The sequence below is a fragment of the Girardinichthys multiradiatus genome, chromosome 20 (assembly GCF_021462225.1).
Source record: "Girardinichthys multiradiatus isolate DD_20200921_A chromosome 20, DD_fGirMul_XY1, whole genome shotgun sequence".
In the NCBI taxonomy this organism is placed as follows: domain Eukaryota; kingdom Metazoa; phylum Chordata; class Actinopteri; order Cyprinodontiformes; family Goodeidae; genus Girardinichthys; species Girardinichthys multiradiatus.
Genome location: NC_061812.1, coordinates 21,298,569 through 21,321,494, shown reverse-complemented (window position 1 = coordinate 21,321,494; position 22,926 = coordinate 21,298,569). Strand labels below are relative to the sequence as shown.

Below are 22,926 nucleotides of genomic sequence, written 5' to 3'. Positions count from 1 at the left end.
GAAACACCAAAAAACAAAACAGGGTCATATTAGGGTGTCAAGCTTAACTAGCATTCGAAATATATGAGAATAGGTTTTAGGAGTTTATTTTTCTTTAGAAATAATAAAGGGTTACTTGTCAAAAGAAGATCTAGATTGAGGCTGTATATTGGGGTAGTTATTAGCATTGTTTCATTGCAGCAAGAAGGTACTGAGGTTGGATCTGGACCTGCCTTCTCCATGGAGTACAAATTGTGTTTTTGAATTTAGCATAAGGCACTACATCCTAATTTCAGAAGTGCTAATTAATATTCTTTCAGTTCTATATGACTGCCCCTTCTGCACAAAATTATAGAAAAGTTGTTTGGACTAAACTATAACTAGGTTGCTGTATATGAGGTAACAAATTCAATAACTGTTTTACAAAAGTAAAATTCATTAATTCAGGTTAGAAGAAGAGCTGGAATATATATATATATATATATATAGAGAGAGAGAGAGACCAAGATTTTATGTCTAACATCAGAATTAGCAGTGACAGTCTTTATATAGCCTTTACTGTGACTATAGTCACTTATGAATTCAAGGATCATATTTAAATACAACACAAAATTTTGTTTCGATGTAGAGTTTCAGTATTGTCATCCTAAGTAATCAGTAAAAAGCAAAGTGCATACATCTACATGAACAACATAGGGAAGTGGTTTAGATAGCTTTGCAAAGTGCAAAGAAACATTTCCGATAAGAGTGACCCAGGTCACAATGCTCAAATAATCGGTTTCTTGAAAATGGACAGTTCTGTTAAATATGGACAAATGTGTTTACAGGTTTTCCATTAGGCCTACCTTCTTGAATCTGTGCCATGGATAATAAGGGTAGGTCTAAAGGCAAAAGGGGGTCCACAACTATTCCCAGGAAGCTGTACCTAATAAAGTGGCCGTCTGAGTGTATGTTAATATAAACAACAATATAGGATACGTCGTATTTAGGCGTTGGGTAGTGGTATAATTTCTTGCTCTGAAACTTCTGTGCAGTATGAAACAGCATTAAGCCATCATGTTATAGTGGTCTCAACTGTTCAAATTGCTTTCTGAAAAATAATAAAGGACGGGTTAGGCATGAGTAGCATGAAAAAAACTTTTTTTAATCCCCTGTTTGGGTTACGTGAAAGAGTTCCCTATTGTTTAAACTTCTGTTTTGTGATCATACTTGTGGAAAAGGACAGCAGTCTGAACGGTGCTTCCTTCTTGAAAGCTCATCTCATCATCCAACATGGCTGGCCAGGAAGATCCCGTGCAGAGAGAGATTCATCAAGACTGGGCAAATCGAGAGTATATAGAAGTGATTACAAGCAGCATAAAGAAAATTGCTGATTTTCTCAACTCGTTTGGTAAGATTCCAGCTAACGAAGTCTTGAATGTGATGTAGAGCATTTGATCGGAAAGATCAGGTTAGCATGTTGAGCTATGTAGCTCCTGCTAGCAGTGGTGTTCATGTCTTTAATGCCACTCCCAGCTAGCTGTTAGCTTCGAGCTTCCTGCATTCTTATGACATTTTAAAACAGGCTTGCTTGATAATATCTGTTGTGTACATGAGGTTTAGAATTAATAGCAGTTCAAAATTCAGCATGTTGGACAGTTAAATAGCGTACAGTTTTTCTAAACAATCGACCGTGTTTACGGAGCAAACAGCTAATGGCTAGATCTGTATCTGAGTTTCACTAACCGGCCTAATTACTAGTATAGAAATCGTATTAATTGCACAACTTTTTGGCCATAAATATATCGTCAAGAATAACTGTGATGTTGCTGTTAGCGTACACAGTATTATAAGGCCTAGACTGAAAACAGCATTGTTTTAATCAAATACACATTTGATGATAAAGGTAATTTCTTCACATCTTTTTAAAGCGATAATTCGCTCCCCAGTAAATTTGGCTTATACTATACTGTATGCAACTTCGTTTTTCAGTTGTGTTCAAGCCTGTAGATCACGATGATTGTATTGATTTTAAGAAATCCACAAATAAACAAAAAGCAAGCACAAGGCAGCCAAAAGTTGTCAAAGAGCGATGACCTTATGTTTTAAACTCTGACTTCTGGCATCATTGCATAGTACATTGGCCCCCTAACATGAAAGTGGTGATATTAAAGACTCTTGCCCGAATTTAAGTTCATAAAGTAAAGTTTAATATTGTCATTTATCCAATTATGAAGGGTGCCTCAGGAGAAATGTTGTCTTAAGAATGGTAGCAATGGTAACTTGGTTAAATCCTCATCACTTTTGAAACTCAAAGAAAATGAAAGAAATGCATTATAAACTCTTTCCATTTGAATGCAACTATCTCCACTTCCATAAATGTTTGAACTACATGCTCTTTTTGAAAGATTGTTCTGTAAGCTGTCATTCATTTGTTTTGGTATTTGTAAATTTAAATTATTGCAATAAAATAAAAATTCATAAGTAAATATCTGTATCTAAGGCGTACTAAAAAGTTGCCACAGAACCCTAACATCTTTTTCCATTAAAAAAATCAACAGATATGTCTTGTCGGTCTCGTCTGGCCACCCTCAACGAGAAGTTAACAGCGTTGGAGAGAAGGATTGAATACATAGAGGCCAGAGTAAGTATAGCTATCAGATAGACTTTGTTCTTGGCAGACTCCAAGTGATCTAACCATCAGACTATACTGTATCTTGATACAGGTGACCAAAGGAGAGACCCTGACCTAGATCTCATCATGAGAATTCCTAACATCTTCAAACTGCTTCCCCAACCTTCACCCTGAAGTTTTTGGACTAAATGTGCTGGACTCCACCATCCTTTTGTGGGGGATCAAGTGGACCATTTTTATATTAATTGGTTGAATTTTCTGTTGTTTTTATCTAATGACTCATTTGTATGAAATATATGGGTCTGTTTAACACAAACATCATTATTTCATTTAGAATTAAGCAAAATTAAGTATTGGTTTCAACAGATCCTGGGGCACAGTGATTTTTTTTTTTTTGCTGTAAACATGTATGTATACAATGTCATTACCAAATCAGAGATTAATGGAAAAAAGGGTAATTGTTTTTTTGTGCCAAGTTGAAAAAGTAATTGTGTAGTCACCTTTATTGAAAACCTGCCTGTACATTAACTGTTTTGTGTGGATGAAAATTTAAATGCTGTAATAAATTATAAACAGTTGCCTTGTTTCAATTCAAATTCAATTTAAATTCAAAAATACTTTATTAATCCCAAAGGGAAATTAAATGTTGTTATAGCTCATATTATGAAGGTTTCCTCAAAGAGCCGTTGTAGATGCTGATGGCTGTGGGCAGGAAGGATCTCCTGTAGCGCTCCGTCTTACAGCAGATCTGAAGAAGCCTCTGACTGAAGACACTCTGTTGCTGTAGGACAGTCTCATGAAGAGGATGCTCAGGGTTCTCCATAATGTTCTTCATTTTATGAAGAATCTGTCTTTCCACAATGATCTCCAGAGGAGTTCCCAGAACAGAGCCAGCCTTCTTTATCAGCTTGTTGAGCTTTTTTAAGTCCCTGGCTCTGATGCTGCTTCCCCAGCAGATGATGGCAGAAGAGATCACACTTTCCACAACAGACTTATAGAAGATATGCAGCATCTTGCTGCAAACACCAAAGGACCTAAGCTTCCTCAAGAAGTACAGTCTGCTCTGTCCCTTCTTGTAGATGGCTTCACAGTTGCATCTCCACTCTAGTCTGTTGTCCAGGTGAACACCGAGGTATTTATACTCCTCCACCACCTCCACTTCTCCCATGATAGAAATAGTTTTTGACTTATTCCTGTTTCTCTTAAAATCTACAATAATCTCCTTTGTTTTAGTCACGTTTAAGATGAGATGATTGATTCCACACCATGCCACAAAGTGGTCCACCACCTTCCTGTACTCAGCTTCTTGTCCATCTCTGATCCACCCCACAACTGCAGAATCATCCGAGTATTTCTGCAGATGACAGGAGTCTGTCTTGTACTGGAAGTCTGAGGTGATTGTTTCCACACCATGCCACAAAGTGGCAATCTCTGATTGACCATATACAGCTAAAATATATATGTGAAATTGATCAAGAACATAATTTTTGAAAACTTAAATGGACAGGGTACCCGCGGGGTCTTAAAAGTATTTAAAAAGTCTTGAATTTTTTACTAAATAATTAAGGCCTTAAAAGTATTACATTTTGAAGACAAGTTATAAAATGTCATTTACAGGTCTTAATTTATTTTGTCCTTTAGTGAGACAATAAATGCTAAAATGTCCTAAAATACTGAAGCAAAATGTGTTGTAGATGTGTGCGAGCAATGTAAGAATTCCCGCGCCCAATGACGAATATCCATTTTACGAAGGGCACGTCAGCTGACTTTCTCCCACGGGCTCAGTGAGTGGTGGGAAAACAAAACCACCTTGTTAGTAAGTTAGCTTAGTGTGCTTCAGAATGGGCAAGTGTCGTTTTAACCCGAAGTGGCAGCAGAATCCAAAATACGAGTGGGTTAAACCTAATTCGGACAATGACCATGAGGTCCAATGCTGTTTGTGCCAAAAATCTTTTAAGCTGGGGACGATGGGACTTATGGCTTTGGACTCCCATATGAAGAGTGTCAAACACGTCACTTATGCTAGAGCCCACCAACAGCAGGCACCTATTGCTCAATTCTGTTCAAAGCAAGGCTCTACTTTAACAACCAGCAACGTGGGTACTGCAAGCAATACTGAAGCCACCACATCATCGGTAGTACAGCCGGTGAACCTGCAAGCTCATTCGCCAACTCTTCGGGCAGAGGTGATTTGGATCCTGAAAACAATTTCGGACCACCACTCATTTACTTCGAACGATGAAATTAATGAACCTAATCTGCATTTTATCTCTTGTATAACCAAAAGGTGGCTTGTAAGGCAACAGTGAGTGGTGTTGACTCTTGATGTGAGAAACATGCATATTTTTTTTATTTTGTTATTGCACAGCTCACAAAGTTAATGTCTATTATATATGAAAGTCTAAATAAAATAAGTTCAAGTACCTGGCGATTATTTTCTCAGGCTTAAAATCCATAGATTTTTTATTATATCATTCATAATTTTATCGCTATAGCTGTGAAATTGGCATTAAATTTCCTTCTAGGTGGTCTTAAAAAGGTCTTAAAAAGTCTTAAATTTCACTTGAAGAACCCTGGGGGTACTCTGCTGGATCAAACATGCTGGAGCAAGAATACAAAGGGCAACATCTACAACTTCAAATTTACACCATTGATGAAAGTGTACTTTCTGTACACCATTGACTGCTCTTTTTCTAAATGACTAGTGCTTTGATGCCACGGTATTTCATGAATTATAATTGCCACATAAGCATGGGAGGTTCTAGACGGAGGACAGTGCCACTGTATAACTGTTCCTGGCCCCTGTATTGAAGACAAAATACTAAATCAATTTCTTATGATATGTGCTGGCACAAAAAACTTAACTGATTGATCCCTATGGACCAATTTATTTTTTACCTATACAGTTTAACAATGAATTAAAAATTAAGGTGTTGCACATTTAGTTTCAGCCGTATTCAGATAGAATCACAGTTTTCATCTGCTAGATCAGGGTTCTGCAGCGTGCAGCTCTGCAAGTGGCTCACTTAATATATTAAATTAAATATTGCCCTGTTTTTTTTTGTTTCATGCTTTTGTTCTGTGTCCCCATGAAGAAACACTGCCCCCCCTGGTAAATTTGGTCTAGAACCGCTACTGCATATATGGAGTTGAATTTAGATGTATAGTTAGACTTCACAGGCTGGATGCTGAAATCAACATTTAATAAGTGGTTTCCAATTTAGCCCCCAACTAAAAGGGCGATTTTGTTGCATTGAACCACTGAGAATTCCCTTTGATTAATTTTTGTTTGAAAAGTAAAATGCATAAAATGGCTGAAGATGAGCTAGATCATTTTAAACTCGACACATATTTTTAAAAAGAGTTTGTGTGAAACCCCTTTCAAAAACAAAATAAAATGCAAATTTTTAAGGCTTTCCTTCTTTACAAAACTGACCTCTATTCAGTTAATGAAAAAAATCAAAAGACGTTTTTCTTCTGCTTTTTCGAGCTGAGGATTACCATACACGAGTATAGCTTGACATTTTTACTGCATACACAGGTCAATCCTGGACAGAGGTTACAGCAGTTTACAACTGTGACAGATTCTCGGAAATATAGTCTCTGATTAGTGAAAACTTGATTCTATTTGTGAAAACTCCAAAAAGAAAATTATTTTGTCTTTTCTTGTTCTGAGATCACATTGTATTAGGCCCAGCTTCAACAGTACATCACAAAGACAGGTCAAAGTTAGACAGATTTATTCAAATAGTAGAATCAGTAAAAGACTGTTTTGTCAAACCTTTGCTTAGTTTGTGAAAACTCAAAAGCATGTCAGAATATAAGGCTTTTTCTTGTCTGGGACTATGTTATTGTTATCTGGACTACTAAAACCAGATAACAGTTCAAGACTGGACATAATTATTCCCAGCATTTTTTATTTGTAAAATCTTTTATTTAATTAATTCTTTCATGAAATGATTTTAAAGCTATCAGAAAAATTTAAATGCCTCTACGTGAAATGACACGAAAACGGCTACGTATTTAATAAAGATATTGAAGATGAAACTGTAGACACTCTACAAGAGGTGACATTATTCTATAAATGTTACATAATGGTAAAGGGTCGCTCAAAATGGCGCTGTGTGGCTTATTTGCACCCTCGGATAGACCTTGCAGGCAGAGTCTAAAGGGCAGCCTACAAATTCGCTAATTTAAACCTTGAAACACGCAAATTCAACTTTTAACGCCATTTATAATCATGTGTTCAGTTAAATTTAGACACAACGTCAAACATAATACTATGGCATCAGTTTTAAAACTGATACATTTTGGGGATAATCACCGCCTGTGAGGCTAAAAAAGGGAATAATAAACCCTTAAACTCCAGGCTCTGCCCCAATGCATCTTGGGATAAAGAAGGTTCTATCGTCGTTTTTGTCGTCAGCAGTGCTCTAGCGTGAAATGAGTTTAATTTTTTGTAATTTGTCGACTATTTCTGTGGAATAGAAAAAGTAAAAATAGCATTGTCCAAAAGAAATATAAATCGGTGAGTTGTTGCGTTTTTACGTTTGGCGGTATAGCAGTTTCCTGTTGGCGGTGGCGTCGTTGTTTTTTGTAATTTTTCCTATTGTAGGAACGGGCTCCATGTTACGTTTTACCATTATTTGCTTGTGTTCACGGCGTTCGTTTGACGTGAAGCAAATTTCTTTGTGAATTAATTATTTTTAAATTAAATCAAATAATAGGCACTGTTGGCCAAAAATAAGTAAACTTCAAATGGTTTGTCTTTTAGATTTTGCGGGAGTGACTAGTCCGTTGAGAACATGGGTGCTGATAAAAGGTAAGTTTTAACAGAAGGCACTTATTATTCCACTGTTATTGAAATACAAGATGGCATCCGGTATATGTATTCTAGAGAGCGATCGTTGACGATAAGCACAGTTGTAAAATGGTGCACTAGTTACATCAGTAGGAAAGCGGAAAAAGCTCATGTTCTTGACTTGGAAATATGCAGCCAAGGACGTCCAGTCTAACATTATTATTTCATAGGGAATAAGTACAATTATGTATGATGTGCTTGATCAGCCAATATTAATTTCCTTTCAGCAGTTGAGCTAGCATATTTGCATTAGTTAGGACTTCCTTAATGCTAAGGCCAATTTCTGATTTTTTTTTTAAATTAACATTTAGTAAAATGCGTTTAAATACTGGTTTAAATTAAAAGATGTGCCCCGTCATAATTTTTAAACCATATCAGTTACTGACGTCGTGGTGATTTTCGTTTTTCCCTCAATCACCACCCACCACCATATTGGTGTTGAATGTATTGCAGGCACATTAAGAAATATTGACGAAAGTTATTCTTATATGCTTTAATCAGATGGAAGCATTTTAGATTCACTTTGTGTTAGCTGCAAATTCAGCCTTTACAGCCAAACAAATGATGGCATGCAAGCACTCATTCAAGTTAAATGTAGTTGCATAACCCTGCAAAGACAAGCCCCTCTTTTAGTTGTAAAGCAACAATATCCATACAAGTGAGCTTTCAAAAATCAAGCCAGTTTCACAGGGCCAAAGAAGGCATTGAGTCCAAATAAGTGTAGTCGTTATAGAGCAATACACAAACTGCGTTGGACATCTCCCAATCTAAAGAGTTAGACACATAACAGTTAAAGAACTGTCTCAGAAATAACAGTTCTTTCCTCTGTCCCATCAGTGAACTAGGGTTGGGATAGCTCTGGCTTTCTGTGCTTAGATCTAGGGTTTTGTCTTGGGGGGAAACTTAAAGAACTGGTGATTAGTAAGCACTAGCACCAGTTAAGCACCTCAAACGGTTTGGTGGAAAAGGCCCCATATATGGTAAATAAACCCCCAAAAAAAACAACACTTTCAAGTAGGGGTGCACCGATTGCAGTTTTCTGCAATCTGTCTTTACCGATCTTTTGAAAAGCCAGATCTGCCGATTCCGATTTGAGATATATTGCACATGAGGCAGTGCTCTCAAATATAAATGAAACGTTTAGAGCATTGCAGTTCCTCTAGTCTTTCACTTTTCACATTTTAAAAAGTAACAAAACTTGTACAATAGGGTAGATAAGATCAGTCTTACATGTAACAATCAGCCAATCACAGATCTCCCATAATTAAGGAAATCGGGGCTGGCCGATCAATCGGTGCATTACTACTTTCAAGTGTTTTCTAACGGAGGCTAGTGGCCTTTTTTTTTTTTTTATTGCTGCTTGGCTATTGGCCATGGTTATAGCAAGAACAATAGTGTAACTCTATCAACATGTGATTATCAGTCTATTATGTGTTTCCTTCCTCTTAGTGGAGACGATGAACACGCTGTTCCTGGTTTTAACAACCTAAAAACAGATGATGTTTTTATTAAAGTATACATGTTTTGATATAAAGAAGTATATTATAAAGTTCAAGAATATTAAAGTAGTTGTTTTGTAATGATGATTTTGTCTACTGTTTTAAAGGATCAGTCGGACTGAGCGTAGCGGTAGATATGGTTCAGAGCAGTCCCGTGATGATCCAGACTGGCGAGACAGACGGGACAGAGATCAAGAGCGTGATCACAACTCACGGCGCTGGAGTGAAGAGAGGCGTGATCGTTATGATGGAGACCGCAGAGGACCACGAGACAGTCCAGAGGTATCTGTTCAAATATCCACAGGCTTTTAATTTTTTATTAGTACCTGATGTTAATCTTTCATGCTTTGTTGCAAAGCAAAGAGAGAGGAAACGGCGGAACAGTGATAGATCAGAAGATGGTTATCACTCAGATGGTGACTATCAAGAGCAGGATTATAGACGTGAACCAGGGGATGAGAAGAAGAGCAAAACTATCATGCTTGGGGGATTGTCTTCTCACACTACTGAGGAGGATGTAAGTGTTTTTGGAATACCTGTTTTGCATATGATGTTTATGTAATTATAAATAAATTTTACTAAAAAAATATTGTGAATCCTAATGTATATTGTACTTTTTTTGTGTAATTTAGATTCGTTTTGCCATTGACCAACTCGAGGGACCCCAGCCAGTAGATGTCAGACTGATGAAAAAGAGAACAGGTGAGAGCTGGATAAATCCTGGACCCTTAACTCCCCAACCCCAGGCATTGACCATAGGGCAAATCTGCTTCCAATCAGACCCATTTTTTTCCATAGCACATAGAAGAAAGTTGTGTGAAACAAACAGATGTAAAACTTTGATGCAAGACTTAATGTTTCAGTACTTTGTGGATCTGTTCAAGGTAAGTAAAAACGGTATTAATAGTTATTGAGAAGTCAGTTGACTGACTTACTTTTAAGAGTGTGGTATTCAGCAGGATTTCTTGCTATGGTAAAACTCCTAAGGAGTGGCCTTTTGTGTACCAAACTTGGCCTGGGTCGTGAAGCAGTTTGTGGAAGACTTTGAATAATATGCCCATGGACTCTTAACTAACACACCTCCCGTCTATATTTGAATGCTGTCTCTAGGTATAAGCCGTGGTTTCGCCTTCGTGGACTTTTATCACTTGCAAGATGCTACCAGATGGATGGAGACCAATCAGGTTGCTTCACAATCGCCAAGTCTAGTTTTAATCTTGGGGATCTGGAGAAATGACTCTAAAGGCAACCAGAATGTGTTCAATATGAAGTGTGGAAACTGTAGAAAAATAACTCATAGAATGAATACCACACATTAAAACTGTTTGACTTAAATATAAACAGAGATGTCTAGATGTTTTGATCTGAAACTTTCTTACATTAACAAAGTTTTATTATTAGCATTGATACTACAAAGCAGACACATTTTGTGAGCTCTGTATTTAAGATTATGAGCACACTTTTTTTTTCTTTTTTTACTGTAAAAGTCAGCGTCCTTTGACTGTTTTTTGTTGTTTTTTTTTTAACCCAAGCCCTCAGTAGATGGGAATTTTAAATGTTCTTTTTTTTTTATTTATGAAAAAACACATACTGTTTTTTTAGGCAGTCAGCTGTGTCTATTAGGATCACATTATACACTCTGCTCCAGCCTAGTCTGGGCACGCGGGTCCCAAACACCTAAAGATACCTCTTTACATCATGCTCCCTTATACATCATGTGCCTGTCTTTAACTCAAAGGCTGTCTGTTGGGGGTCCCTCTCCCCGTGCTCTCCCTTCCAACACTGCTTGCCCCAATTGATTAAATGTTAGCTCACCATGAACTCTTGAGTGATTGGTGTTTCCTCTTTCAGAAACGTCTGGTCATCCAAGGCAAAGTTGTGGACATGCACTACAGTCACCCTAGAAACAAGTACGAAGACTGGCTCTGCAACACTGTAAGTAAATGCCTTGTCCTGGTTACATTGTCCAAGCAATGCTTCACTTGAAAACATTTCTCGCTTGTATTTGGCATTCTATCTACATCTCTTTTTGCATTGGTATAATTGTTAAAGGTGTGTCCCAGGTAATTTAGCATCTAAGTAGACTTCCTTTTCTCTGTGGCAGCGCTGATCTGGACTTTAGTAGCTGTTTAATAAAAATGATTTGAACGGTTACTTGCAGTGTGGCCTGTACAATTTCCGGAGGCGGTTGAAGTGCTTCAGGTGTGGAGCAGCCAAAGTCGGTAAGTAATTGAATCAGCAAGAGGCCACCTGCTGCAGACATCTGGACAGCCTTGGCTGAAAGTGCCGAGTTGCAGCACAAACATTTGTTGTAGAACCTTAAAAGGCTTTTGACTCGCAAATGTGTTGTCACAAAGGTTGAGAGGGGAACGTCTTAAGCGAGAGAGAAAATACATTGTTTCAAAGTAATTTGTCTTATATCCCTGAAATATGGTATTGCCAAATATATAATGTAGTTGTAAGCTACCTTTTTCTTATATTTAAAATTTTCTAATTTTATGTTTTGCGTTTTTAGAGGCTGAAAACCTCGGGTTTATAGCACTTAGTCTTTCTATCTCATTTCTAGTTATTTTTTTTTAAAATCACTTTTAATCAGTATGCTAATGTTTTTATTTCTATGACTCCCTTAACAGAGGGTGAGGCGAGCAGCGTCACTGGGCTCCCTGATCTTCAACCCACTGGAGATTTTTATGGAGACAGTAAGAGCACTTCTTTTTATAGATCCAGTAGCTAAAAGAGTTGTCCCTGGTTGGCTCGTCTTAAAACAAATCCTGTTATCCTTTACAGCAATCATCTTGAGAAACATTGCTCCTCTGACCACAGTGGAAGCCATTTTGACAGCACTGGCACCTTACGCCAATTTGTCATCCAATAACATTCGCCTTATTAAGGACAAGCAAACAGGCCAGAACAGAGGATTTGCTTTTGTGCAGCTGTCCTCCCCTCTGGTAAAACAACCTTAAACACATGTTTCTCACTTATTTTTCAAGACAGATCACAGGTCTAAAAGTATAAGTTACATTTATTATTGCAACTTTTAACAGGAGGCTTCCCAGCTGCTAACCATCTTACAGGGGTTGCAGCCTCCCCTGAAACTGGATGGGAAAACGATTGGTGTGGATTATGCCAAGAGTGCTAGAAAGTGAGTAATGCATTAAAATGGTATTTTGGTGTATTAATGGAATTATCTGTTTTGTTGCACATTAAGAAGTAATAATTTAACTTTCCGCTCCACCAGGGACCTTTTACTACCTGATGGGAATCGTGTCAGTGCTTTTTCTGTTGCCAGCACAGCTATTGCAGCAGCACAGTGGTCATCAGCTCAGGTTGGTCCATTTTCTCCAAGCACTTTGTGTCTCCCACTGTCAAGGTCGCACATCAATGGTTTATTTTACACCTTACAGCCACAGCAGACCTCAGATGGGATGTCAGAGTATGCCTGTCTGCAAGAAGGATACGCTCCTCTGTCGCAGGTTGGTCAAACAAAGCCTTAGCATCTTGGTTTACAAATATACTTCAAATGTGTTGGTGTAAGAATAAATATGTTAAACATACTTTATTTGTAACATTTTACAGGAGATAAAGGTATCTAAAACAGTGGATTGTGTTACTGCTGATGGAAAGACCTTGTATTTAATTTTTGAGTTGCAGATTAATTTTTGCTATGGATGTTTTACAGGACTATCAGACATACTATCAACAAGGTGCAGCAGCCAGCACTTGTCAGGGAAATGGAATCCTGGGAGGTATGTGGTCATTTTTTCCCCATTAGATTATATAACTGTGTAATGTTTTCACTTTTGTCTTTATTGGAGTTTTCTACCATTGTGTCATAGCAAGTCTGGAATTGTGCTTTGCGTAGAGCTATATAGAGAGGGTATTTTACTCCAATCCTCAAGGGCTGATGTCCTGCATGTTTTGGATGTTTGCCTGCTTAAACACTGTTGATTCAACTGGCTGAATGTTCTCCTCAGCATGCCGTAAGGTTCTGCAGAGGCCTGGAAATAAACCATTCATCTGGTTGCACTGTGGTGAAACAGGGACACATTTAGAACATGCAGGACATCTAACTTATACACACACCACAGAAACATCTACTTCACTTTAAGGCTGTAGAGACTCAGAATGCTGTAATAATTTGACTTTCTTTGTGGTTTTAGCCGCTCCAGGTGTAAAGCTTGTTCCTGCTGCCGTTGTGATATCACAGAGTCCACAAGTCTACCAACCACATATCATTGCACAAGCTGCTGTACAGGTAATATCATCAGTTCTAATGAATTCTATGAAGTTAGAAAAAATAACCCAGTCTGCAAATTATCTAAATACTAATTGTAGTCATTGCCTCTTGCCCAACAACTGGATGTGAAACCCCAGGCAGGACTCGCAGTTGACTCTGTGGCTGCTTTGGCTGTAGCTGCTGCTCCTGTTAGTGGAGCCAGCGTAGTACCAGCCTCTGGACACATGGCGGAGAGCACCAGTGGTATGGACAAATGCATTGCTTTAAAATATAATGTTTTGCATTGCAAAATGTGTGCAGTTTTTTTCCTTTAGGATAGGCCTTACAGTTGGAAAACATGTTGAGTTTGCATTTAAAAGGGAGTGTACAAGACAAAAGCTGCAAGCCTATGGTATGACTGATTCTACCGAAACCCTAAGTTGCTTTAAATCAAGATTAAAAACTTATTTGTTTAGAGTGGCCTTTGACTGTGCCATCTAGGCATGATTAGTTGCGTTTTCAGTCCAATTTTCCTTTCATTTTCTTGTCCATCAATCTATTCTCTTTATTTTATTTTACTTTTTTAAATTACCTCTGTTGTTTGATTTTATCATTTGATTTGTTTTTCTGTGTCTATCTGTGTTTATTTGCTTTGTGATTGTATTGTAATTGTTTGTACAGCGCTTTGAGTGTCTCATTGCTGAAAAACGCTATATAAATAAACTTACCTTACCTTACTTTTCAAAACCACCATTTAAATGTTAGCATCTTGAAAAGTTGAAGCTTACCAATGCCTAACAAAATGTTTCTAAATGAGATACACTGATGCCCTTTGGGATTTTTTGTCTTTTAAAGCCTTTGACCTGCCAATACCAACTTAAGCTAGTTATAACTTTATTATTTGATGAACTCTGATAACAAAAGATATACTAAAAGATTACAGGGTTAACATTTTAAACTTCTTTAACCTTTAGTATTTAGCCTCTTATCAATTAGTGCAGCTATCTGGTCAGAGTCTTGTGTCTCGCAGCCCCAATTAACTGGACATGTCATAGAAAATATAGTTTCCTTTTAAAATAGCTTCTTATACCCTTTGTTCTTCCTCTGACCTTTGATTGCTTGAGTGATACTGAAGATGGTAAACTGAGTCCCCTAGGCACCAATCAGGGTAGATCAAACTTAAACTTTTAGGATGAATCTCCAATTTCATTGGCCTTTCTTTAGTGTTTTATACAGCAGTAATAACCTAAATATCTTAAACTGGTAATATCACAGTATTTTTTATGTGCATAGCAGAATTTTGCTAACAGTTATCAACCTGATGTTTCCATAATTGTCAGGTGTTGTTCCTGATACATCTACCTACCAATATGATGAGTCTTCTGGCTATTATTACGACCCTCAGACTGGCCTCTACTACGACCCAAATTCACATGTAAGTAACACAAAGTGCTCGGTATCAATTCTGTTTTGCTGGGGTGATTTGATCTTGTTTTGATTATATACATCACGTTTTATTTTTCAGTATTATTACAATACTCTGACTCAGCAGTACCTGTACTGGGATAGTGAGAAACAGACATATGTACCTGCCTCTGCCAACATAAACCCAGGACAGAATGATGAAACAGCAAATCGCTCAGCAGGAGGCAACAAGGAGCCTAAAGAGAAAAAAGAGAAGCCTAAGAGCAAGACTGCACAGCAGGTATTTTTTTTTTAACACATTATCTGTTCTGTTAAATTTGATCTGTTTTATCGTAGTGTTTTTATTTGAAGTTTTAATTAATGTTTCAGATTGCTAAAGACATGGAACGGTGGGCTAAAAGTCTCAATAAGCAGAAAGAAAACTTCAAAAGTAGCTTTCACCCCATTAGTCAAGAAGATAGGAAGGAGGCAGCAGCTGCTGATGCTGGATACACATTGTTTGAAAAGAAGGTATAAGATTTAACAGTAAACTTTCTGACACTTTATATGTCAGAATTTGATTACATAAAAGTGTTGACTGATATTTTATTTTTCAGCAGGCAGGTCTAGACAGACTCATGCAAGAGGTGGCGAGGTGCGCTGAAGAGGAAGCTCTTCCCATAAGCTCTGCCGGTTCTTCCAAGGTACTTTCGCTTTCTGGATTTTCCTTAGGCATAACTCCTCCAAGTTATTTGCTGGGTTGCATGGTAACTGGGGATATGGCTTCTTTGTCTGTTGTTTAGTGTGGCCTGGTGGCAGCCTACAGTGGAGACAGTGATCCTGAGGAAGGAGGAGGAGGAGTAGAACCTGATGGTGGAGACATGAGTCAGGACAAGCTCACAGACTGGACAAAGATGGCTTGTCTACTGTGCAGGAGACAGTTTCCTAACAAAGAGGGTTTGATGCGACATCAGCAGCTCTCTGACCTTCACAAGGTATCACCGTAATTTATTGTCTTCTGACTGATTTGCCCCAGAATTTAGACACCAAATCAAAAATTATCTGGTCCCTCTCTCTTAGAAAAATCTAGAAGTTCTCCGCAGATCCAAAATGAGTGAAGCAGAGCTGGAAGAGCTAGAAAGGAAAGAAACAGAGGTTTGAGCATACACTAATCTACATGTTCTTTTTCGTCTTAGTTTGATCTTCTATAAATCTAAAATGTTTTTTCTTGTCAATAGCAAAAATACAGGGACAGAGCAGCAGAGAGGAGAGAAAAATACGGCATCCCAGAACCACCAGTGCCTAAAAAGAAGAAATTCAGCCAGCCAGCAACAGTCGTGTAAGAGCGCTGTGCTTTACTTTTACAGACACCAGTTATACATTTATTTTACTCTACAAATGTAATTTGCGTCTTTTTTTTTTTTTTTTTTCACATGCAGGAACTATGAACAGCCGACTAAAGATGGTCTTACCAGTGATAATATTGGGAACAAAATGCTGCAGGCCATGGGCTGGAAGGAGGGGAAAGGTCTTGGTCGCAACCAGCAGGGCATCACAGCTCCAATAGAGGTAGATGCAATACATTTGATCATGTCAGGCTCCATCTGGCAAAACAGCATACTGTATTTTCCGCACTATAAGGCGCACCGGATTATAAGGCGCACCTTCAATGAATGGCCTATTTTAGAACTTTTTTCATATATAGGGCGCACTGGATTATAAGGCGCATAGAATAGAAGCTACTGCAGTCAAACGTTTGACTGGAGTTGCGTTATGCATCCACTAGATGGAGCTGTGCTAAAGAGAATGTCAACAAAACAGTCAGATAAGTCAGTCAGTCAAACTTTATTAATACACTACAAACCAGCGTTCTGATAACTCCATTCACTCTCATGGTAAGGTCTCCTCTACATAGAATTCTATTGAATAGAGCCAACCGCACGTTAGGAATGCATTGGAGTCTATGAAGTTGAAGTTGAAATCAAACGTTAGTTAAAACGTGAAAGGGAACTTTTCCCTGATTCAGTAAACACGTAAAAGAAACAGTTTGATGCACTAAATCAAACGTTAGTACTGTTAACCTTTCCTGTTTCTGTCCTCTGACCGTAGTCTGATGACACAGGGGAGACGCTTTCTCCAGGGCCGAAGTTACTAGTTTCCTCGGGGTTAACTCCCTCACTCATACGTTGCTGAGTTGAGCATGAAGAAACAGCATCAAAACACTGAGTTGTTGAAGAGATTCGGGGTTCTTTTTAATGACTTTGCAGCACGTAAAAACACAGGGCTTACAGACTCATACACCGCTGCTCCGGTCGCCGTCTCTAGCCACCCCACACACACAATAATACCGACGTCACTCCTTCACTCTTGATTCTCAGCTACGGCAGCACACAGCGCCACCTCTGTCCGGAGGAGTAATGTCAACATCTTCCATACACACACACGAAACATACACCCCACACACTGAGCTTCTAATCACATATAGTTCAGGCAATTCCTGCAACAGTACATTCAAACCTTATACACACACAAGTGGTGTTGGACTAGGAGTAAGCACAGTACAGGTGTTTACCGCTATTACTTCGGCGACGCCCCTGACTACAGTAGCCGTAATGCTGCAAGCGGTGCGGCTTTGTAGTTTACCAGTTGTACTGAAACATTTTGACAGAGCGCCGTGTACAACCAGTATGGATCAACCAATTAACCAATTGATCCATATATAAGGCGCTCCGGATTACAAGGCGCACTGTCATTTAAAAAAAAAATTAAAGGTTTTTAAGTGCGCCTTACAGTGCGGAAAATACGGTACATTGCATTACAGTAAATGCTAATATGTGTCTTTTGCCTCCTCAGGCACAGCTACGAACTAAAGGAGCTGGACTTGGCACCAAGGGTACCAATTACACCCTATCGGCTTCGGATACATACAAGGACGCAGTCCGAAAGGCCATGTTTGCCCGCTTCACAGAATTGGAATGAGTTGTTTTCCAACTAGACTGTTGATTTGATCTGTGAAATATCTGCTAAAACATCGCAGAGGACATAATGGACTCTTGTTAAATAATTTCACTCCCTGTATGATTCATAATGGTTATTCTTCCTGTCACACAAAGGGACCATCCAGTGAAATTTGTTAATCTTACCTGAGTTTGTAAATGATATAATTTATAAGTTGTACATATGCATAGTGAATTGCCTTTGTTTTACTTAGCTTTTTTTCATAATTTGATCTGAGTTTGTCTTGGCATGTTATGACTGTACAGTTTATACAAGATCTTGTCAAAGTGTAAAGAAAATAAACAAGATTTAAGTTGGGATCATTATATACGATCACAGATAATTTGTTGTAAAAATTCAGCTGTAGTTGGGTTTAAAGTTCATTTATTTCAGTAATTCAATTCACACAGTGAAGCTTGTGTGTATAGATTCATTACAGCTGATATAATTAAGACTTTATCCATATTGAGGACAAGGGCTTACAGCGATGGACACAAATTTCCGTTTCTCAAATTGGATTACATAAGACCCATTAAAAAGGTATTGGTTTTAAGCCGTACACACACAATGGGACGACTGCTGATTTGACAGTTGGTAATCCGCAAAACGTGATTTGTGATGAAGCTGACCAGTTAGTGCTGTAAGCAAGCATATTGAAAAATTCAGTGGAAGGAAAAAATTTGGATAAAGTGCATAAGCAACTAAGGCACAGGTGTCCAAACATAACATGTAGGCCAAAGTCTCTAGTCAAGTTCAATTGAGATTTTATTTTATCTTTTTTATTTGGACAAGCTTAGCATGCCATACTTTTTTTGTAAAGGGATATGTAAAAAAAAAAAATTGTAGGTCCAAAAGGGTTTGCCATGTTGGCTTTAGTAAAAGAAAGGCATCCAATTTGAAAATTTGGTCTTGGCCAATTCTTGGCTATCAAAACAGGATTTGGGTCACTCTTCTCAGTCGCATTTCTTGTATTCAGCCAAGTTCAATAAATGAACCAAAGATATTAAAGTACCCCTCCTTGAACCGTCACCTTAACGTGGTGGAGGGGTTTGAGTGCTCAAATGATCCTAGAGGCTATGTTGTCTGGGGCCTAAATGCCCCTGGTAGGGTCTCCCATGGCAAACAGGTTCTAGGTGATGGGTCAGACAAAGAATGGTTCAAGAACCCCTCATGAAGAACACAATATCGAGGCACGTGACGTCGCCCGGTACGGCGGAGCCGGGGTCCCAGCCTGGAGCCAGGCCTGGGGTCGGGACTCGTCGGAGAGCGCCTGGTGGCCGGGTTGCTCCTCGCGGGACCCGGCCGGGCCAAGCCCGAACGAGAGACGCGAGGCCATCCCCCAGTGGGCCCACCACCTGCAGGGGGAACCGTGAGGGACCGGTGCAAAGAGGATTGGGTGGCGGACGAAGGTGGAGACCTCAACGGCCCGATCCCCGGACGCTTAGGCTGGCTCTAGGGACGTGGAATGTCACCTCGCTGGGGGGGAAGGAGCCTGAGCTTGTGCGGGAGGTCGAGAGATATCGACTAGAAATAGTCGGGCTTGCCTCCACGCACAGCGTGGGCTCTGGAACCCATCTCCTTGAGAGGGGTTGGACTCTCTTCTACTCTGGAGTGGCCCACGGGGAGAGGCGGCGGGCTGGTGTTGGTTTGCTTGTTGCCCCCCAGCTCAGCCGTCTCGTGTTGGGGTTTACCCCAGTGGATGAGAGGGTTGTATCCCTGCGCCTTCGGGTTGGGGAGAGGTCTCTGACTATCATTTCAGCCTACGGGCCGAGTGGTAGTGCAGAGTACCCTGCCTTCTTGGCGTCCCTGTCGGGGGTGCTGGATAGTGCCCCTCCCGGGGACTCCATTATTCTACTGGGGGACTTCAACGCCCATGTGGGGAACGACAGTGACACCTGGAGAGGCGTGATCGGGAGGAATGGCCTCCCCGATCTGAATCCGAGCGGTGTTTTGTTATTGGACTTCTGTGCTAGTCACGGATTGTCCATAACGAACACCATGTTCAAACATAAGGGTGTCCATCAGTGCACTTGGCACCAGGACACCCTAGGAAGAAGGTCGATGATCGACTTTGTTGTCGTATCATCAGACCTTCGGCCGCATGTTTTGGACACTCGGGTGAAGAGAGGGGCTGAGCTGTCCACTGATCATCACCTGGTGGTGAGTTGGATCCGCTGGAGGAGGAGAAAGCCGGACAGACTCGGCAGACCCAAGCGCATAGTGAGGGTCTGCTGGGAACGCCTGGCGGAGCCCTCGGCCAGGGATGTATTCATTTCCCACCTCCGGGAGAGCTTCGACCAGATCCCGGGGAATGTTGGAGACATAGGACATAGAGTCCGAGTGGACCATGTTCTCTGCATCTATTGTCGATGCTGCTGCCCATAGCTGCGGCCGTAAGGTCTGCGGTGCCTGTCGTGGTGGCAATCCCAGAACCCGGTGGTGGACACCGGCAGTAAGGGATGCTGTTAAGCTGAAGAAGGAGTCCTATCGGCTGTGGTTGGCTTGTGGGACTCCTGAGGCGGCTGACGGGTACCGTGAGGCCAAGCGGGCTGCGGCCTGGGCTGTGGCAGAGGCAAAAACTCGGGCCTGGGAAGAGTTCGGTGAGGCCATGGAGAAGGACTACCGGTTGGCCTCGAAGCGATTCTGGCAAACCGTCCGGCGCCTCAGGAGGGGGAAGCAGTGCTTTACCAACACTGTTTATAGTGGGGGCGGGAGACTGCTGACCTCGACTGAGGACATTATCGGGCGGTGGAAGGAGTACTTCGAGGATCTCCTCAATCCTGCCATCACGCATTCCGTGGTGGAAACAGAGGCTGGGGACTCGGGGTTGGATTCTTTCATCACCCAGGCTGAAGTCACCGAGGTGGTTAAAAAGCTCCACGGTGGCAAGGCTTCGGGGGTGGATGAGATCCGCCCTGAGTACCTCAAGTGTCTGGATGTTGTAGGGCTGTCATGGTTGACACGCCTCTTCAACATTGCGTGGCGGTCGGGGACAGTGCCTCTGGACTGGCAGACTGGGGTGGGCGTGGGGGTGGTGGTCCCCCTACATAAGAAGGGTGATCGGAGGGTGTGTTCCAACTACAGGGGGATCACACTCCTCAGCCTCCCTGGTAAGGCCTACGCCAGGGTATTGGAGAGGAGAGTCCGGCCAATAGTCGAACCCCGGCTTCAGGAGGAACAGTGTGGTTTTCGTCCCAGCCGTGGAACACTGGACCAGCTCTATACCCTCTACAGGGTGCTCGAGGGTTCATGGGAGTTTGCCCAACCGGTTCACAAGTGTTTTGTGGACCTGGAGAAGGCATTCGACTGTGTCCCTCGTGATGCCCTGTGGGGGGTGCTCCAGGAGTATGGAATCGGGGGCCCTTTATTAGGGGCCATCCGGTCCCTGTACGAGCGGAGCAGGAGTTTGGTCCGCATTACCGGCACTGAGTCGGACCTGTTCCCAGTGCATGTTGGACTCCGGCAGGGCTGCCCTTTGTCGCCGGTCCTGTTCATAACTTTTATGGACAGGATTTCTAGACGCAGCCAAGGGCCGGAGGGGGTCTGGTTTGGGGACCAGTGGATTTCGTCTCTTCTTTTTGCGGATGACGTGGTCCTGCTGGCCCCCTCTAGCCAAGACCTACAGCATGCGCTGTGGCGGTTCGCAGCCGAGTGTGAAGCGGCTGGGATGAGGATCAGCTCCTCCAAGTCCGAGGCCATGGTACTCGACCGGAAAAGGGTGGCTTGTCCTCTTCAGGTTGGAGTGGAGTTCCTGCCTCAAGTGGAGGAGTTTAAGTATCTCGGGGTCTTGTTCACGAGTGAGGGAAGAATGGAGCGGGAGATCGACAGACGGATCGGTGCAGCTGCCACAGTAATGGGGGCGCTGTGCCGGTCCATTGTGGTGAAGAGAGAGCTGAGCCGAAAAGCAAAGCTCTCAATTTACTGGTCGGTCTACGTTCCTACCCTCACCTATGGCCATGAACTTTGGGTCATGACCGAAAGAACGAGATCACGGATACAAGCGGCTGAAATGAGCTTCCTCCGTAGGGTTGCCGGGCACTCCCTTAGAGATAGGGTGAGGAGCTCGGCCATCCGGGAGGAGCTCGGAGTAGAGCCGCTGCTCCTCCACATTGAGAGGGGCCAGTTGAGGTGGCTCGGGCATCTATACCGGATGCCTCCTGGACGCCTTCCTCGGGAGGTGTTCCAGGCACGTCCCACCGGGAGGAGGCCCAGGGGACGGCCCAGGACACGCTGGAGGGACTATGTCTCTCGGCTGGCCTGGGAACGCCTTGGGCTCCCCCTGGAGGAGCTGGAGGAGGTGTCTGGAGAGAGGGACGTCTGGGCGTCTCTGCTGAGTCTGCTGCCCCCGCGACCCGGTCCTGGATAAGCGGAAGACGACGGACGAACGAACGAACATTATAGTACAGCCTGGCGACCTGTCCAGGGTGAACCCCGCCTCTCGCCCATAGACTGCTGGAGATAGGCACCAGCTCCCCCGCGACCCACTGTGGAATAAGTGGTAGAAAATGACTGACTGACATTAAAGTACAGTAAAATACTGAAATACTGTATTGTACTTAACATGTTCCCTTAGATTTTAGTCGGTAATAATATTGTCCTATAAATTAAATCCTTCCATCTGCATTGACTTTCTGTGCAAACAGGGCGAACTTGTATCATGCTTGAATTGGAGTCGGGGGGCACTTGGACTTCCCTGAATTAAGGTAATTGCATCTTGAAAGTATTGTGTGGGGTAGGGTACAATTTCATTTGTAAAGCCACTCCTGAACCAGAGGCAACTTTAGAAGTGTCCTACCTGGACAGTGAGCAGTGCTGCTCAGACATGTTTCACAGTGGGGAGACACATAGGGCCAAATCTCAGGGTGGGACACCAAAATCAGAACCAATGACAGACTTTGAAAAATGTTATGATGCTGTAGGAACTACAAAAATCCTATAATGGACCACTTGTCTTTTGTTTTTACACATTTTTATTTGAGGCTGACTAGAAATTTGCATTTAAAGTTTCATAGCCTGCAGGCATTTTCAATAGATTTATTCTTTAAAAAAAACTGAATCTTTTCTTTTTATAACATGAAAAACAGTGTGAAGTGATTTAAAATGTATAGACCACTGGGTAACAATTACAAATTTAAGTCACACCTAAAATTAATTCAAAAGTATATACTACAGACTGTTAAAAGTATTGCTACATGAACAGAAGTGCAATAACAGTTGGTTAAAGGAAAAGGCAGGTGCATTCATTGACACTTGGACAACTCAGCTTCACTCGTTAAATCAACAATGTACAACATCTGGGGTGGGGGGGCCACTAGGGTGGGCAATGTTATTTCAGGGGGAGGGCCTGCAGGTGGAG

The 22,926-nt window shown here is 41.4% G+C and overlaps 2 protein-coding genes across 3 annotated transcripts; both read left to right on the top strand.

The window, feature by feature from the left end:
- Positions 1–1,093: 1,093 nt before the first annotated feature.
- Positions 1,094–3,171, top strand: brk1 (BRICK1 subunit of SCAR/WAVE actin nucleating complex). The gene is made up of 3 exons (XM_047348695.1): positions 1,094–1,369; positions 2,520–2,602; positions 2,685–3,171. Exons 1-3 carry the CDS (start codon positions 1,252–1,254, stop codon positions 2,709–2,711), a joined length of 228 nt encoding a protein of 75 aa, XP_047204651.1. The 5' UTR covers positions 1,094–1,251; the 3' UTR covers positions 2,712–3,171.
- Positions 3,172–6,964: 3,793 nt separating this feature from the next.
- On the top strand, positions 6,965–17,896 carry rbm5 (RNA binding motif protein 5). 2 transcript variants are annotated; one of them, XM_047347685.1, is made up of 25 exons: positions 6,965–7,121; positions 7,368–7,415; positions 9,061–9,235; positions 9,312–9,470; positions 9,586–9,655; positions 10,064–10,137; positions 10,805–10,888; positions 11,115–11,175; positions 11,587–11,652; positions 11,741–11,901; positions 11,998–12,095; positions 12,192–12,279; positions 12,358–12,426; positions 12,633–12,699; positions 13,114–13,208; positions 13,328–13,433; positions 14,510–14,604; positions 14,695–14,874; positions 14,964–15,104; positions 15,194–15,277; positions 15,377–15,568; positions 15,654–15,728; positions 15,812–15,912; positions 16,013–16,142; positions 17,427–17,896. In XM_047347685.1, the coding sequence occupies exons 2-25, from the start codon at positions 7,399–7,401 to the stop codon at positions 17,550–17,552; spliced, it is 2,514 nt and encodes an 837-aa protein (XP_047203641.1). In that variant the 5' UTR covers positions 6,965–7,121; positions 7,368–7,398; the 3' UTR covers positions 17,553–17,896. The 2 variants fall into 2 exon arrangements, with proteins under 2 accessions (XP_047203641.1, XP_047203639.1); XM_047347683.1 differs by having other exon boundaries at positions 15,191–15,277.
- The last annotated feature ends 5,030 nt before the right edge of the window (positions 17,897–22,926 follow it).